Below are 19,306 nucleotides of genomic sequence, written 5' to 3' on the forward strand. Positions count from 1 at the left end.
TTCAACTCAAAATTTTAGTTGAATCTCAAAATTTACTCTTAAAATCTTGATTCTTAAAACAGATTGATGTGCAGAATAAAATATTAAACTTAAGAAACCAAATTGGTGCTTTGTTATGTTGCTTTCTTAGCACATCAGTAACAAAGGTAAGTTGTTGCTTCTATAATTGATAACTCAGCAGAGAAGAGTCAAGTGATTTTAGGAGCTCAGCAATTTTCATTGCTGCTTGGAATGGTCAGTATGACTTCATAAACAAGAAATGAATCTCAAAGTTAAGTTTATATGCAAACCCTAAATGAAATAGACGTTTTAAAAAAATTCTACAGATCTCCCAAAACTTAGGGAATCTCCAAGTATCTTAACAAGTTTTATTTGAAAAAAAATGTAAATAGAAGCATATGGGCTGACTTCATTCATGGCTGCAATTCTAATTTTGATAAGCAGAGTCATAAAATATTTAAGTTAATTTTAACCTACTTTTATTTAAAACTATTGTTCAACAATTTCAGACTTAGGAGACTGCATCCAAACAAAGCCCAATAGTAGACAAGGTGTGACTTCAATGACAGTTTATTAGTTTAAAAAAATACACTGTATGGTGGACATCTGGTGGTTGTGCCTTGACATTTCCCCTGAAAAGAAAGCACCTAAAGTGACCTGAGGGACTCACCATATTTTGACCATCCGGAAGCATAATGACCAGCTGGGCGTTATGGTCCCATATCATCCTCCAGAAATCCTTGATGGTATGAAGAAGGGGATGCTGGGTGACAATGAATTCATTGCTCTGGTAATAACCCTACAAAACCAAGAAGATAGAAAGAGCCCTGGCATATGACTTGAAATATTCAGAAAACATTTATAGGTTAACGGACCTGAAGTCAAGTCAGGCTTTTTTAAGATCGTGTCTCTAAACAATAATGTGATTCTTATTGCCAATGTTATGGGCACTTCCCACGTGCCAGGTATAGCACCAAGTGTTTTCTTCCCTTTACGCTATTCATTCCTCACAGCAGTACTATGGGAACGGTAATGTGATCCCCATTTTACAGATGATTAAACTGAGGCTTAAGAAGTTAAGTGTTGTGTCCAAGCTTACACAACTCTCACCTCTAGAAGGAGACTTACTAAAATGGCTTGTGGACAATGTCTCCTACATTAGATAGAGTGGAAATCTAGAAATTTTCTCTCTCTTCCTTTTCACAAGTCCCAATGGCAGAGTGCCAAGTTTCACAGCTACTGGTAGCATGATACCTTCACACCCTGGCTCCAGCACAGGAGAGGAACCAGGGAGGTACTTTGCAGATTTTGCCGCAGTAACCTGGAAGCTGGTGCCAATGAACGAATCATGATTTCTATATTGCTGCTTACTAAAATCATGGCTCAGTTAGCCCCTTCTGCAACAGGGTCTCTCAGATCCTGTTCCCATCCCCCATGGGCTCATTTGAAGTGTGGCATGTTTCTAGATGCCACCATCACACATCTCCCTGTTCCTGCAGGGATATTCCTTTGTACTTTCTTTTCTGGATAAACAAAACAATGGTTTTGGCATGGGAATCAGGACCCTCTTAACCAAAGCCAAGCTCTGTGACTGACTGACCTGAAATAGAGTTGGTCACACAATCACTACTAAAGCCCTCACCCCTCTGACAGCAGATCTAAATGCAGACGGAAAGAATTGTATCTTGTATTGTATCTTTAGAAATCCGAGTCCCCAAATGAGCCTAGTTCGCAGGGGGAGAATTGTACCACCAACCTGGAGCCACCAGGATGGTGAGACTGGGCTTGGCTAAAGCTGGCGTGTCCTGGGTCTGCAGGGAATCTGCTTTGGTAAATGAAACGGAGCCTCTTAGGAAGGTGAGTGGATGTTTTGTATTGGCTTATCAGTTCTGAATGATGAATGTGGTTCCTGCATCTACTCATTTCCCTTGATTGAGGGTTCTCCAGTTTCACACGCATAAAAACATCAAGGATGCTGTGATTCTACTGCTGCTGTGGGCTGTGACCTGCAATTATCAGATGTGACTTCTGTCCACGAGGGGTGCTGCCCCCACTCCGCACCTGCCAGTCACTGCTTCGGGCAATCCACCCTGGTTGTGGTTCTGGTAAAACAAGCCGGCGGGCTGTCTCCCCCGTGACCCTGACTTACCATGATGTAGGAGGCGTTGATGTAGTCTGTGCCTTCCCCGCTCAGGGATGAAATGCCAACCCTGGATCTTTCCACTGGAACACAGAACATTCATCACAAACCACCAAGCTCAGCGCTGTACCGCTCCCCTCGCCCAACCCCCAACAGCAGAACAGCTGCATTGTTCAACTTGACTGTCTTTGACTTTTAAGCTAATTTTGTGCTTTTAGACGAGACTTCAGGGTTTGAGAATCCTTGTTAACACTTACATTATCTGGCATGATTAGAAAAATATGAGAGCATTGTTTTTGTTTCAAGATGTACAAATATTGTCAAATTACCTACAAGGCTTCTATTATTTAAAACGTCGTCCCCCCCCCCAAGATTCAACATAGCTTACCAGGGATGATGGAAGAAGTTCTGTTCTTTTCCCTGTTGCACTGCTTTAGGGCTGTGGAATAGTCACTTTGCTGTATATTTGACTGACTCAGAAGCTGAGAAAGGATGTCCAGGGAAAAATACAGTCTTTCATTTAAGTCACTCAAATACTCAAACACACACACACTCACACACACTCATGTACACGTGCAACCCAACAAAGTTAAAATACTGAATATAAATATATGTGACTTGTTTCCCAAGAATTCCTTGAGTTACACTTGTTTTAGGGGACTTCCTGGCACATCTATGTTCTATGCCAGGGGGGTTGGAAAAGGAAGAGACCACGTGATGTCTAGCTGACTGTTAGCACTGGGAAGCTCTCCTCAGGGCTTTCTTACAGGTGTGCACCCTCTGCTTTCTCTACCTAAATTCTCCACTGCAGTTGGGAGATAAATTGCGTGGTATGTGTCTGCGTGAGTGTGTAAACATGAATAAGCAGACAGCTGGATTTTATTCATTTAGTACTCCACCACATGAATAGTCCACTTGCTATTTATCTAATCCCCAATTAGTGAATGTTTGGGCTACTTCCAATGTTTGCTATTTCAAACTCTGTAGCGATGAATACCCCTTGTGTAATTCTCAGTGCTCATACATGTGAGAGTTTCTGGAGACAATCAGGAGTCACTGGTGTTTGGTATTTGACAGGCTAACAGATGAAAAATGGTACGTCACGGTTTTGATTTGCATCTCCTCAATTATTGTGAGACTGTGAATTTTAGTTATTTCTACTTTGATGATTGCCTTTTCATATTTCTACTTCACTGTCATTTATTAATTTGTAGGGGGTTTTGATGTCTTAAATGTACATCTACAGTCTAAGAAAGTTGCAAATGTCTTTGCTCTCTGTAATCACTCAGATGTTTACAGACAATTTATTAAGCTTTTCCTTAAGATTTCTGTGAAGTACATTTTTTACGTAAGAAGTCCTTCTCTACCTGAATTCTCAAAAGATATTTTCCAGTATTTTCTGTAACAGTTATAAGACTTCATTTTCATCTTTAGATATTTAATCCAACTGGAATAATTTTACTGTTTGAGGTGTGGGAGGGACCAAATTGTACTTGTTTCCACATGGAAATTGTCCCAGCATCATTTACTGAATAGTCTGTTCTTTCTTCACCAATTTGTAATGTCAAATCTGTCATATAACAATTTCCACAGGCACGTGGTGCCTCTGGCTAATTTGTTTTTCAATAGCAATTATTATATTTGCACAAAAAGTCTTTCATACACAACACAACAAATTTCTATTCCTTATTTTTCAGTATTGCTTGGGATATTTTTAGTTCTTTACTTTTCAATGTTAATTTTAAAATCAATAACAAACACAAAATCCTGGCCTGATGTAGTTTTCTGATAAATATTTGTTGAATAAATAGACACGCAATTCATTTCAAGGACATTTTTCTATGGGTAAACTTGAATAAATACCTTTTTTTATTGGACAGTGTACACACCCCGTACACACAGTTTCCTAAATTTCCCTGGTTATGACGATAACAGGAAACAGAATCAAATGTCTCTCTTTTTAATTGGATACTGATCTCATAGCTGACATTTCCATTTTGATCCTGAATTATCCAATATAAGTGATATCAATTCTTTTACGTAAATGTGTGTGTGTGTGGGAAGTCATATTTAAATGGGAATTCTGTGGAAAATGGGTAATACATGTAAATTTTTTCAACTTAGAGAAAAACTGTACTTTGCAACCTAATGTCAGTGCTTTATATTTCTTTATTATCTGTTTCTGGATGCTGTACTGTGCACTTTTTCTTTCCTTACAGTGTTTCTTTATGACTCAAGTAAGCTTGGCTGAATAAAATAGTTACATCTTCCTGTCAGCAGGTTTTCTAAGTCCAGCATCCACCCTTATTCTGTCTCTTACTCCTAACAAAAGCACAGAAGGTGCTGACTGAGAAGGCAGAAAGTCAGAGGGAATTCATAATGACTAAATCTTCTAGATTGTAAGTCAGGGGAAAGAGAGAGGAAAAAACTGCAGTCTCAAAGTTTGCTGACTCTCCTGGGCTTTTCCAGGGCCTTCCAAGTTCCTCCTAGACAGGCCTTCTTCGGAAACCGGCCCTGTTTCTCTAGCAACCCTGGGAAGTAAGAGGTTAGCACAGGGACGATGGGGAACAAAATAACACGCCTCCATTCCTCTGGACGGCCACAGCCCTTCAAGTCCCCCATCCCAGCTGGCGGGGCTGATGACAAGTGCCTTCTGAATTCTCTGCTGACTGATTTCTGGAAGTCGGAGGGCCAGGCTGGGGGAGGTGGGATATGGAACAAAGCACGCCCACCTGCCCCCTCTAGCTGACTGCCTCGTGACAGGGTGAGCGGGAGAACTCGGGGTGGAAGAAGCTATTCGTGCGGTGTGGCCTGTTCCCGCCCAGGGGCTTAACTGAGACAGCCTCTTCCCAAGAGCAGCGGGAACAGCCCGGGCCGTAGCACTCACGGCTGAGTGGTCTGGTTTTCTCAAAGCAGTAAGAGCACTTGTCCTGTCTGAGTCAGAGGTTCTGCCTGTTCGTTCTGCTCTGCTCTGGGCCCTCCTGTTCTGGACCATGTCTGCGTTTCTGAAAGTCAGTCTAGGGTTTCTGAGCACTTTCCCTCCTGCTACTCAAAATTAGGGTGTTCCTTGAAGTTCACCAAGTGGCTCTGTTGCCTGTTGTCAAGAACAGCGTGAAGCCACTTGCCTACAGAGCCCTCAGCCTGTCTGTGTGGCCTCGTCCACTCAGACGGGGAGACACAGGGACATGCCATTCTGTCGGTGACACCCCAGAAAGGGGCTTCCGAGAAAACTCACCTTGAATTGTTTTTCTAGCTTTGTTTTGCCGGACGGCCCGGGAATGAGGAGCGCGTTCACGTAGGCGTGGATGTGGCTGTCGGGTACCTCGGTCTCTTTACTCAGGATGGCCTCCACCAGGGCGTCATGAATGAAGATGTACTGTTCCTGGCAAAACAATGACAAAGAGGAATATTACTTCAGGTTTTCCTTATATGTATCCAGGTACAAAAGTATCTTCCAGTGACGGATAAAAAGATTTTAACAAAATGGTGGTGGTAAACACAAAGATTGTTTACCAGACCCGACAGGATGTCAGATGGAAGAAAGGAGGTCGTCAAGAGAGAACACAACTCTTTCCACACCTCACTTGTCTACTTCTAGTGTATCAGTGTTTCTGGAAGGAGGCTACCAGAAGATTTTTGGAGGCAAAGCAATGCCCTCGCTGCCTGTCCTTCAACCCTGAGACCCTCTCCCCCATTGTGCGCTGACTCCTGTACTTCTGATGGGCCCTCTCTTCTGTCCCTCCCAATTCTCTCCTTTTAGCCGGTCGTATGTAACTTAGAACAGTTCCCTACACTGGTTTTAATAGTTACCTTCTTTTCCATGTTGGGGGCTCTTCCCTGGCCTTATCTTACTGGAATGTCATTTCCTCGATGGAATGAAGTTTGCTTGGTTTGAAGCCCACTCGGTCATATGTTTCTTATTGCTTTTAAGCTGCCATCCATCGTTTCCAATTTATATCCATTTTTATTTAGAAACAGTGAAAATAAAATACAGATATGCAGACTTTGTCCTGTGTCATCGATGGGTAAATGATATTGGTCTAAAAAGGGATATACCTGGAGCATAATTCACACTTTTTAAATGTGAAAATAAAGCCATTGATTCACTATATGCAGGAAGACTTGAGGATTCTGCCGGGGGATGAGTGTTAACTGATCCACTTACTCTTTCTGAACCTTCTCTGCGACCAATGTCATTTTAAAGATAGTTTCCAATTTGATCACAAAATAGACAAAATGTGGCTGGTCCATCCACGGCTTATACGCAATTACCTGGTGTTACAGGTTGAACTGTGTTCCCCAGAAAGACACGCTGAAGCCCTAAACCCCTGGCACCTTAGAATGTGACCTTATTTGTAAATAGTCATTGCAGAGGTAATTAAGTTAAGATGAGACAGTGACTGGTGTCCTTATAAGAAGAGGGACATTGGGACACAGACATGGACACAGAGGAGAGACAGCGTGTGAAGCCGGAGGCAGAGACTGGAGTTACGTGCTACATGTAAGGAAATATGGGGCTATCAGAAACGTGAAGAGACAAGGGAGGATCCCTCCCTATTGGTTTGGGAGGGGGCACGGCCCTGCCGACACCTTGCAGGACTCTGAGGCAACGTATTTCTGCTGTTTCAAGCCCCCTTGTTTGTTCCACTTTATTCCAGGGCGCCCCATGAGACTAAGGCACCGGGTAATACAAGCGCTGGTCTAGCCAGCATTTTAGAGACGTTTCCAACCCGCAGATAAATGAAATTACCCTTTTTATCCTACCTCAGTTTGCACCAAGTAATTTCTTTGTGAACGAATGTGTTTTAAAAAGCCGAAAACGTTGACAGTTCCTTCGTGTTGAATTTGCTGCAACATACTGTCCAGCACGATGTACGTGCCCGTTCTTCCAACCCCAGCGCTGAAGAGCACATAGGCAAGAGCGATTTCAATGTCAAGTATAAAATACGTTTGACGACAGGTCACTGTCGGCTGTCTTGGAAATTAAAATAATGCCGCCCCCAAGCAAATGAGCCACTTTTAGAAATAATCTAGCAGTCCCAAATGGTAAGCGTTTGGGAAGTGAAGCATAATGCTTCAAACAACAAATAAAAAGTTGTTTGTTTGTTTTTTTTTCTTTTTGGCTCACAGGTCAAACTACAAAACAACCTGACTATTGCTGTTGGAGATTTTTTGTTTTCAATAATTATAGTTATTACTCATTATATATTATACAACGAAAATATTATGCATCAGAGCATAGCAAACAGACATATAATTGGAGAAAAATAAAAGCATCAACTCCACCAAACTCTGAAAAGAAAAGGTCTCTGGGTCCGTGTTGCCAGGTAAACACGTTTGTAAAGGTTTCCGCATTAATGGAAATAAAAAGAGTTGGCGAAGGCTTCAGCTGAAAATACCATTTCAGTGAGACGGTGAGGAATAAAGCATAACTTCAGTCATTTCTAAAGGGCCATTATCTATGGACTTCTTCAAAGCCTCCTCTACTGGAGGGACAGAATTCATAGACAGGATTCTTTTCAAATGCTCTGACAAGTAGGAAATGCTACAGTGGAAAATTAGCACCTGCTCCACACAATGCTCGGGTCCTTCTCCATTTGCTAAGAAACAATCCCTGACCTTCAGAGCTATTTTTCTTGCATCTTCCTGTTTCCCGCAGCTGATCAGTCAGGCTAACAGATAAAAACAAACTCCAGATAGGTCTCTCAAACTTGGAGGATAACTCCTGAGACAGGTAATTAGAATGTGTCAGATATGCTGCATATCAAAGGGAAACACTTGTTTCTGTAAAAACACAGACATGGCTTTGACCAAAATACGACACAGGAGAAATGAATTTGATTTGTGTGGTCGTAACGCTTGGCACAGAGTCAGCACTCAGTAAACATTAACTGCTATCTTTATTTTCACTGAAAAATATTACCCTCAAACCTCTAACACATTTCTTTTTCTCTTTCTTTGAAATAACATCATTTCTATTCATCATCCCAGGCTTGGAAATGAAACTACTTGGGCAATGATGAATTGGTAACACATTCAAGAGGATACATTAGAAGGAACTCAGGAAAATGAGAAAGGGGTTTTGATCCCAAACTGTTTAAAAACAACTGAGAAGTATCTTGATACATTCCCCACACTTTCTGGGCTTTGGTTTTTTGAATGTAAACCTGGAAGAACAGGTCTACAATAGACTACTAACTCTTAGCAATAGGGGCTGTGTCTCAAGCATTTTTATCCCACGACATTATGTTGTAATAAATGTTTGTTTAGTAACAAAACACTATGCTGCCTGCCTCACCCAGTTATTAAGTTGAAATCCAATTTCAAATAGAATAATATACACCATTAAAAACACCTGGTGCTTTGACATATTCAACAATCAGATCCTGAGTCTGGCATCCTCACTTCCTCATGGCCCAGTGGCCTCCTAGGACAATGGGCGCGTACTTTCATTCCCCACACTTCATGAAATCCTTCCCCTTTTCGCAAAAGCTTTGTTCCTCTGACTCCCTTTTTCGTTGGCGTAAGCAATGCTCTGGGCTTAGGAGCCGGGCTCTGAGACGCACCTGCAGTGGACAACGACAGGCCCCACGGCGTGGCGCTTGGCGTGGGATGCCTTCCTCACAAAGGTCAACACAGGCAGCGAGTACTCGGGCACGCCCATGTCTGGCCACTGGGTGTAGTGGTACTGCGTGACCAGGCGCCCACTGGGTCTTCCTTTCTGGGACCCCTGGAAGAGACCGGACAGCTGATCAGCTGGAACACACATGTGTGAGCACGCACACCCACACCCACCCACCTACACACACACACACACACACACACACACACGGGGTCCTGAAGCATCAAGGACTTGTAGCTTGATGCTGACTGAGCAGACTATGCACCATCACGTGAGTAGGTCTCAGCTAATCCGCTAATGGCCTTAGGAGCAAAGGCTGAGGTTTCCCGAAGAAGGTATTCTCCTCAAGATTAAACCACAGAAACCTTGCCTGAATTTCCAGCCTGGAGTCTATTTCTTAAAAACAAACAAACAAACAAACAAACAAAACCCTCTCTCTCTAAATATATGTATGTATACATACATATATGTATATATATGTATTTTTTTTTTTTGAGGAGCCCTGACTCATAAATTACTTTTTCTTTTCCTCCTCCTTTCAATCTTTACACATTTTAGTTGCATGTGCAGCGGTCACATGGGACAGGGACTTCTGTTCATGTATCGCTGCAACCACTGGCACCAAGGCAAACATGGTGCCAAAGCCAGAGCTAGCATTTCTCCTATGGAGACTTGGGAGAAACCTTTGGGGTTAAGGTGTAGCTGTGATAAGAATTCTTAATGACTTGAATTATATATATTCTTACCCTGTTTTGGTTGTACCAGCCATTCACTTAAAAAAGGACAGATGGGTTACTCCATTAATGATATCTGTCATTTGCAGACTCACCTCTTTTGCTATTTTAAATGGAGGTACTGGGGATTGAACCCAGGACCTTGTGCATCCTAAGCATGTGCTCTACCACTGAGCCATACCCTGCACCCTGGACTCACTTTTTTGATCTTTGTGTTTCTTAGAGTAAAATTCCTCACAGTATAATAAGCAAGAGTTTGAACGCTCTTCTGCATGACCAGAAAGTTCCCATACTCTTCACTCCCATCTGCAGGCCAGTACTGGTCGCACTTTCTCTGCAAGAGAGAAAGTAAAGGTGTTCTTTCCATATTTCAAATGCTCAGTGTAAGTCGTTCCTGAAATCAGCAAAGATCAGAGGCCACAACTCCCTCATTCTTCTAAACGTTTTCTTTCCTTTCTAGGTGACTGCAGGTTAGTGGTAGAGGAGACCAGGGACAGAATCACAGAGCTGAAGAGACTTGAGATGCGTGGGTCCCACTTCCCCCTTTCAGATGAGGAAAGCGAGGCCAGATGTCCTGAGTCACTATACAGGCAGGACTGGAATCCATCTCCCGTGAATAAAATCTACTTCACTCTATGTAGCTTTTCAATGAGTCTCATTTATTTATTTTTTTCTCACTGAACAAAGAATGTATTTAAAGAGCAGGTAGCTTGATTTATAGGGAAACCTTCTGACCTACAATGTTCAGAGTTTCCCTTTAGCTGTCATACCTACTAGACAGGAATGCAGAGCAGCTTTCCTGACTCCTGCTGCGTCCTCAGGCTGACTCTACTAAAAGCAACTGAAAAGCACTTCTAATCACTATTCTGGGGGAGACACAATAGATTACCCACATACCCTTCCTTTCTCCACAAGGTTTGTTATCATGACAATAACTTCCACATTATGCTCCCATATCATTCTCCAGAAATCTTCGGCTGTGGATTTCAGTGGGCCTTGGGCGGCAATGTAAGCTTTTGGTCTGTTGTAGCCCTGAAGAAACAAATGACAAACGTTTCTTACTCACAGATTTGTATGCCATTTTAAACTGTTCAGTTTTTAAGATCAGCACGTTTTTCTATAAAAGAAAATTATTTAAAAAACAACTTTCAAAGCTGGGGAAGCATACTTGTGCTAGCAAAGGCAGCAACTCTTCTTTAATATGACTTTTGTTATAAAAAGAAAAGAGTTCTTGTATTCACACAATCACTACTCTCTGCACCTCTAGTCCAAGTGCATTTAATCCAAGCCCATTTACTTTGCTTAATATCTGGTCCTTAACGGTGCTGCTTTGAAATGCGTTTGCGGCATTAGGACTCAGTTGTCTACAACAGTCAGGAAGCCTTTGGTGCTGTCTCCTCACCCTCTCCTTGGTGGTACTAAATGATGCTCATCATTAATAGCTATCTTTCCTTATTACCCACCATTGGCCAAGACGCTTTACAAACATTAACCCTAATACTTCATCTGTATGCAAAATGGAAACGTAAACACTGTTTTGGAGACAATGGAGCTGAACCTCAGAGGGGTTACGGGGCCTTCTGCTAGTGGTCGAGCTGGGATTCAAAGCCAGTTCTAACTCCAAAGCCCATGTTCAATCTGACGCTCTCTCCTGTGGAGGCATGAAGTGGTTGCCTACAACAAACCTGCTGTTTCCTTCTATTTGGAACTCATTTCTTCGAATTAACTGTCCCAAACAGCATAAACCTAAAGGCAGAGAGACTGCGAGGTCAGTGTCAAGAAAGTAACTGCGTTTCCCCGGCATTCAGCTGGCCACAGTGAAAAACCAGGAGGTTAGTCAGTGGTCCACGGTCCCTGGAGATCTCCAGTAAGTTTCACAAAGCTGGGTATGCTGAGCAGTGCCCGGGATCACAAAGGCTGATAACTGGTTTACTAATCATGTGCTTGCCTTTTAGCCAGGGCTACCCTGGGAATTTTTCAGTCAATAGTTATTGATCATCTGCTATCTACATAATATTCATTGTGCTAGGAGCTAAGGGACACTCCAAATAACCACTGATCCTACCCCTCTTGTTTAAGGAGCTACAAACCTATCAGAATATACACATCCTACTTTGAATGTACATTCTCAGCCTGAATTCCCTCTCTCAGCCACGGGATAAACCAAGAACAATGGCTCGAGTGCCATTCAATCTAAAAACCTTCGGCCATGGGGTCTCTTAATGCTGATTTGTACTTTTATTAGCTTTCATATAATATGTAGTAAGCACTATTATACATACAATACCATGGTATGATAAATTTGTAGTCTAATAGAATTTTCATAAATATTTCAGTTGAAACATACTCACATCAACATAATTGGCATTGATGTAATCAGTCAGTTTGCCATCTTTTTCAGCAAGTTGTGCAAGTTTAACCCTACTATGATCATCTGTAATAAAAAAAAGAAAGAAAATATTTCACTACAGCATGAACTGCTTTTCAGCATAAAGGTCATTTATTTTGACATAATAGGTTATCAAATACAATTAAAAGCAATGGAAAAATCATTTACTTTAGTAGGCTTCTGGAGGCTACAGAGATGACAAAAATAAAGATAGATATAACAAAATCCTCTTCTTGCAGGAAGTTTTCCAACGTGGAAGGTGAGAGTGGACGTACACACAGAAAGGGATGTTCAAGCGTCAAGAGAGGTACAGGATCCTAGGGGGCCAGGAAGGCAGAAATCATATCGGTTTGGGATGACAACAAACCTTTTCACAGAGGTTGAATCCTGAAGTTGGCATCTGAGATGGGACACTGGGGCTGTGAACACTGGAGAGCCAGTGAAGGGGAGAGAACAATGATGGGGGTGGCAGAAAGCTGAGGAAGGATGGCAGCACACACGCTCTGATGTGCTGATGGAGGAAGAGGAAGTAGAGGCGGGAGCAGGAGGGGTCTAGGAAGTGTCCGTCAATGGTTACTGCAAACAGCTCTTTCAAGGGAAGACCTCAAAGAGGAACCACCGCAAAGGGAGGCGGGAGAGTGACTGCCCAAGAACTGGATCCCGCACTGCCAGTGAAGAGGGGATGAAAACCATGGTCACTTACACACGGCGCACGGGGGTCATTAAATATGTGGAAATGGGGAGTTCACTTCAGTCCTACAGGGAAGCCATTTATTTGGAGGAACTACGTAATAAGAAAGGAAAGCGTTACTAGAAGGACACGTGGCCTCTCACTCGGCAGACTATTTTTTTTCAAGGATGAAGACGTGAAGATGTGAATACAGTGAATACAGACCAAGCAAGTGAAAGGTCTCCTGGGACAGTAATACCTCAGTGGCAGCAGCAGCTCCCAAGGTGCAGGAAGTGAACACAGAACTGGACGCACAGCAACGGGAAGATGGGTTTGGAGGCCAGGCTGACCTATTTTTGTATTTTAGTTCTAATATTTTTAGAAGGGTGTTTCTGGGTAAATTTTTTGGGTTGTTTTTCTTCATCACTAAAATGGGACTGTTATTAACTATCTTGACAGGTTGCTTCAGGGACTGAATGAAAAATGGCTATATAGTGCTAGGCACATAGTAGGTGTTCAACAAATGTTAACCTCCATCCACGTCTTAGTTAACTGGTGAGTGTTTTCTATTTGGCTTATAGAGGGAATGGTCTAGTTACCACTTCCCCGTATCCAAGAAGCAACTGAGTTTCATGTGCAGCAGGGTAGAGGCTTCAGGTGAGGAAGGCAAGCATAAAGCAGAGCCTTCCATTGAAGAGAAAAATTGGTGTAAAATGTGTGGGAAAAAAGACAGCATCTATGCGAATTAGTCAGAACAGTGATCACAGAAGCTTCCATTCCAGAAACTAGAATGGAACCAGAATTTAAATCACTAAGCAGGTAATACCATGTTCACACAAATCTAGGAAGGTCCACTGAATATATAAGGAAGGATGCTGAAGTTTGCGGGAAGGATGAAGACAGATTTCAAGAGATGGAGGGAACTATAAAGGAAAATAAAAGGGAACAGATGTGAATAAGAGGTGCTGCAAGAAGACGGAAGAAAGATGATAATTTCATGGGGAGAAAGTAGGTAAACTTACACTAAAGAAAAGAGCCAGATAGCTGCTCATGGCAGAGAAAAAGAGAGAGCAGCTAAGACAGTAAAGGGAAGGAAGCAATGAACAGAATGAATCCAGCTAACCCTTTATAAGACCCCAAGATAAATGCCAGGAGAGGAAGGAAGAGGGTAGAAGGGAAAAAAAGTCTAAAGAAAATCCCATTTGGGTAGTAAATTCACCTAAAGTAGGTGGATCTCAAGTGAAAACAGGACAATGGAATAGAAACGATAGAAACCATAAGAACAGATTTACAGTCCACGGGGTCTGAAGAAAGGACTGGATTGAAATTTGAGTTTATTTTGTTTAATAAAAGAAACAGGTATCAGTAACCGCAGAACGTATCTGAAGTGCGGAGATATAATGCTATGTGTTCTCTAACGCAAGTCTTATTTCCCCATACAAAGGTCCCGAAAACAGCTACACTGAGGTCTGCTGTCAAGAGATTTCAGGACGTGGAATTAAAAGCCCGGCAGTGACTGAGAACAAAGGCAGAGCTGAGTGAAGGACATACTTACAGGCAACGATATTTACGTATCGGTTCTTGTGCTTATTGTCGGGGTGATTGGAGCTGTCTGCTGTGATAGCTAAGTCAACAGTACAGCTCTGCACCTCCTGGAAAGAAATTGTACGTGTAACATTTCAACACACGTCCTTGCAAATAAAGTGCCTTAAAATATACTAAGGAAGACAAAACGAACAAAACAATCTACCCCAAAATAATTTTTTTTCACACGTTACAACTATTTCTGGGCTATAAGAAAATGCAGTGAAAGAATGCCTTACCTGGTAAAACTCTTTCAGTGTCTAATGAGGGAATGAATGCCAAAAAAGTAAAGAAATCAAATTCCACAGCACACGACAAATGAGAAAGAAAAGTGTTCATATTAGGTTTACAATGGAAAACCGTGATCATGCAATAAATACATTTGTCAAATACCAACAAAACAGAGTGTTTCAAACAGTTGCATGCAAATCAAACTTCTAATACTTTGGGACCTTAAGATTACGTAAAAGGAAAAAAAATAACACTTTTAAAGGGGACAGTGTATAACAGTATGATGAATTTTTAAAATGCTGATGAGAAAAACCACATATTTGATGACACATTTTTGACGTACCAGATTTTCTAACATCAAAATATAATTGTATTTGGTCTTGATAGCACTATTTGACACTGAGTTAGTGATACTTTTTTTTGTTTATTTTGAGAAATTTTAAAGAGTAAAAAGCTTCCTATTAGGTGGCTGGTAATAGATTTAGAGCTGCCAAAATATTAGCAATCCCCTAAAATTTTTTATTGTATATACCGTGTATTTTGAAACAAAATTTAGATAACATTAGTTTCTACATATTTAATTAGTAGATCTCTTTTTAATTAAAATTTCAATGGGGAGAGAAAAGTTAGTTTTGCCATTTCTCTTTTAAAATGAATTAACTCCTTCTCAGGGATGTCTTCTACCTAAATATGTTAGCTTGGAATTCATCATTATTTAGTACGTATTAAGATATTAACATGAAAGCCTTATAATTTCTGAGAACATATTTAACCCAAATATAAATCTGATTCATCAGCAAAATGGCTCAGCCTTTCTCCAAACAAGCTCTTTCTCAGCAAATCATTCTGACGCTAGGTTTAAAAACAATTTATTACATAAACCACTTAAAAGGTGTTGCATTATTATTTATTAAGCTAATTATTAAGTTAATGAAAAGTTTTCTTCCATCAGACTGTGAGTTAAAAGCAATGGAATTAAGAAAACACTTTCTGAGTAAAAATGTGAGGTTATTCTATCAATTTAATCATTATGAACTGCTTCGTAATTTTCAACATGATTTTATAGTTGTGAAAACCGTGACTCTGCCCTTGTGCATATGCTGTCAGCACCTTTTATTATAAATTGTCTATTTTTCCTTATGGTTTTGAACATTTGGAAGATCAGACCCATCCTTAACAGTCTCCCTTCTGCAACTATGATTTTGTTTGATGTATGCTTGATCGTTTCTATGAGTTACTACTGCACCACCCAGTAATCTCGATTATGGTAAGAAAAAATAACGTGATGTTTTAAATATATAAATCTTTATATTATTCCACATTACTCAGTAGTCAACTCACACTGTTTTCTTATTCAATGCAGTTATGACTTAGATTTCTTTTAAGATCAAATGAGCTGGCTTCTACTGTTTTTAATGACAATGGCAATGACAATATGACAATACGACAATACACTTCACTTTCCTCTGGGTTCTCAAAGTTTCTAATCTCTGGCATTCTCCTTCCCTAAGTATGTTCTAGTTGACATGATTCCTGGGAAGCAGTTGCTGGGTGTGACGGGGACAGTGGAACACCATCGGATCAGGATCTGAGCTCAAAGGGCTCTGAGCACTTGGGGGTGAGGTGGGGAGGCAAAAAAGCAATGGGATGCTTCCAAAAGGGGAGAGACTGGGCTGAGGCTGGAGAGCCCTCGATTTCTAGAATGGAAAGGGCATGAGAGTTTAAATCACAGACTAGATTTGAATCCCAGCCCTGATATTTGTTAATTGTTAATTAACTTCTGTGGAAGTTGATTTCATCAGTAATAAGAATAGAAATAAAATGGGTGAATGTTAAATGTTGAAGCATTTAGTACAATGACCAGCACAGGAGAGAGGGCTCAGTAAAGGTAACTTTATGTTTTGTGGTTATTACTGTTAACTGTGGGCTTATGTCACCCTATTTTGAAAAATCTGCCTAACTGATCGCTTGGGAGGCCATGATAAATATGCACTAAATGTCTCTGCCCCCACCATCTAAGTGTGCTTTACAGAATATTACTAGAAAAATCTTCACTGGTTGTTAAGTTCAAATGTGTTTTAGAAATGCGTACTTTCTTGAGAAGAAGACGGGGTTTTACCTTGTGTAATATTCATTATGCCTTCCATAATCAGTGCTTCAGCACTTACACTGTTGTAATATACAATTAAGAGCTTGCATGTACTTTGGCTGAAAATTATGAAATTTAGTTATTTACTACGATTCACATAGTTTAGAAAATTAAAAGGAATCAATCAGTTTTTAATTTAGACTTAAAAAAAAAAAGAATATTGGAGTTCTGATCGTATGGGAGAGAATCAACTATGTTTTGGTTTTTTCCACTAGTACAATTTGACTTTTAAAATGGAAAGCCGATTTTCTAAATTACATGACTCACCCATAACACATCTCCTAAACACATAATTGATTATGGAACTAATATTCTCGCTAGAAGTAAAAATGGTTTCAATGTTAATAAACAGTCTACTGCTGAATTTTTAAAATTTACCGTTTTCTATATTATTCAAAATATACACATTAAAATCATACCTCAAATTCTTCAGTAAACCCACTACTTGCATGTAAGTCTGCAACATGTTTTGGAAAGTGCTTTATTGGAATTGCTCCAACATCATCTAGGTGAATAAAAAAAAAAAATTTGGGTTGGAAAGGATAATTCAACAGAAATAACTGTGCCTCTCATTTATAAAAATGTATAAAAAGTTTTCTTCTAAAACAACTTCAAAGTTCAGTTATTTCTATAATCTGGATTGAATCTGTGTTCAATAAAATATGAAGCCACAATTACCAACTTTCTCTATATTCACTGTCAATCATAATCTGCATTTTAGAATTCTGATTTGATCAGGAATCCTTTTTCCTTTCATACTCTAAAGCGAAAAGAATTAATTTTCAAAGTTAGGTTATAAATACTACCAAAGCCTTACTTCTTATCAATGGACTGCATCTCTTTATGGGTAACTTTCTTTAACGTGAGTGATAATTGCCTGTAAATTCTAGGGAAAAATGCAGAAATAATATATTTTCAATTTTACCATGGACTAAACATAACATACAATGCAATTTCAGTTTTATAAAATCGTACAGTTTAACGTCTCTCAGTTAAATATTTAGATGTTTACGTCTGAAAGCATTTTTTCCTTCTCTCTAGAAATAATAGAAAACATGTATATGCAGACTATTCATTAAGGATAATGTCAAAAACCTTTGGGACTTCGAATCTGTAAAATTTCAAGAACTGTAACTTGAAAATATGCTATGTAAACAAAGTCATTAGGTCTGTTAATTAATTGTGAAAGGGCCAAATTATTTTATCTGGTTTTTTTTTCTGGAAAGACTTTCTTACATTAAACATATTACTAGTTCACAGTGTGCAATTTCACAAGTGATATCTCTGACAAGGAAACATCAAACACATTTCACTAGAAACAGTTATTTACATCAACAGATGTTCAGCATCTAGTCCATTTAATATTGTTAAGCTTCAGTTACCAAGAATTTATTGATTTACAAAAAAAAATTAGAATCCATCTGTTCTCTTTTAGATGAGTGTACCTGAATATTAAAATTGAATTAGCGAGTTAAACTTAAGAAACACTAGACGAAGGTGTAATTCCACCTTCACACCTACAGAAGGAACTTGCCTAGAAGTAGCTTTTATAATTAGGTAAGAAAACAGAAATAACTTGTCACATCTAAATCACTAGTTTCCTAATAAAGGTCTGTCAAACCTACAGAAATTATCCTGCACAGCTAACCTCTTTCTATGAGCAAAATGACTACTTTTTATTTACAATCATGTCTTTTGGTAATTTCTTTTATGAACTGGTCCGCAAGTAAGTGAGACTAACGTATCTTTTTATTTTCTGATTTTACATGAGAATGCACATATGGGGCAATCAGGAGTGCATTTTTTGAGGGCCGAGCAGGTGAAATGAGGACACGCCCTTGATCACCATTTGTCTGAGAAGTAGAACAGGGGATTCTGGATTTCCCTGGGCAAGGACCTGATTTTGGATTATTTATTGGTAACAAGAAAACTACATTGGCCTTTGAATAATGTGATTAATTTTCATAGCCACCCTAACAGAGTATACAGGAGAGGTATGTTTGGAAAGCACAAGAGAATCAAAATGCAGCAGATAACTGAGAGCACCTGGTCTCAAAATTCTAAATACATTAATGAGAAATTGTGCTCTACTAAAAGAAATGGACAGAATTTTAATATAAACTAGAAAAACAGAAACAAAATCTTGGTAGTTAAAGACAGAGAATTGGGAAAAGAGTTAAAAGAGTGAAACACTTCTAATTCCTATGCCTGTTGAAAATTACAAGGAAAATGCTTCTCTTTTGAATTTTCTGCTTTTTAGATTACGAGATTTGAGAAGATAACATCATGTAGAACTTGGGCCTCAAGCAATGACATGTGACGTCTCAGACGATTTAGATTTAACAAGAGGCTTCTGTACAAAGACCACGACCACGGAGAGAACTGTTCCTTTTGCTTCCCCTGGTTTGGTGACTCTCCGTGTTCTTGGCTCACGCTCTGTCCATCAGTACTGCTTTTGTAGTTCACATATTTCTAGACAAACTTTTTTTTTTTTATCACTTTTCATTCTGAAATGTTATAAAATGTTAATTCAGTAAGTGTCTGTGATCTTAGTGACAGTGTGAACTTTAGGGTCAATGAGGGTCTTACTCAAAATGACTCAGGTTGATTCTTGAACAGTTAACGAGGTACGTCCTGATAAAACACATGACGTTTTTCCCAGGTATTCAACTGTCTGACATTTTTACTTAAAGTATTTCAGGCAACCATACACTCTTTGCACTGCCCTCACCATTTTAATAGTTTCCTTTTTTTCTAATGTAGTTAAGAAACCTTTTCTCATATACA

At 39.9% G+C, this 19,306-nt stretch overlaps 1 protein-coding gene across 4 annotated transcripts in view; it reads right to left on the reverse strand.

The window, feature by feature from the left end:
* Window positions 1-19,306, reverse strand: part of PTPRZ1 (protein tyrosine phosphatase receptor type Z1) — a 163,062-nt gene that overhangs the window by 7,479 nt on the left and 136,277 nt on the right. For 2 of the 4 annotated variants that reach the window (XM_006183861.3, XM_006183860.3), the window contains exons 15-26: window positions 16,939-17,024; window positions 14,379-14,399; window positions 14,111-14,207; window positions 11,848-11,930; window positions 10,394-10,528; window positions 9,696-9,830; window positions 8,707-8,870; window positions 6,905-7,040; window positions 5,376-5,522; window positions 2,529-2,622; window positions 2,150-2,223; window positions 671-799 (exon numbers count right to left, since the gene is read on the reverse strand). In XM_006183861.3, coding sequence (XP_006183923.2) covers window positions 671-799; window positions 2,150-2,223; window positions 2,529-2,622; window positions 5,376-5,522; window positions 6,905-7,040; window positions 8,707-8,870; window positions 9,696-9,830; window positions 10,394-10,528; window positions 11,848-11,930; window positions 14,111-14,207; window positions 14,379-14,399; window positions 16,939-17,024 — 1,301 coding nt within the window. The remainder of the gene's footprint in view (window positions 1-670; window positions 800-2,149; window positions 2,224-2,528; window positions 2,623-5,375; window positions 5,523-6,904; window positions 7,041-8,706; window positions 8,871-9,695; window positions 9,831-10,393; window positions 10,529-11,847; window positions 11,931-14,110; window positions 14,208-14,378; window positions 14,400-16,938; window positions 17,025-19,306) is intronic. The other 2 variants (XM_006183862.3, XM_014558518.2) reach the window with 1 other exon arrangement.

The sequence above is a fragment of the Camelus ferus genome, chromosome 7, assembly GCF_009834535.1.
Source record: "Camelus ferus isolate YT-003-E chromosome 7, BCGSAC_Cfer_1.0, whole genome shotgun sequence".
NCBI lineage: Eukaryota > Metazoa > Chordata > Mammalia > Artiodactyla > Camelidae > Camelus > Camelus ferus.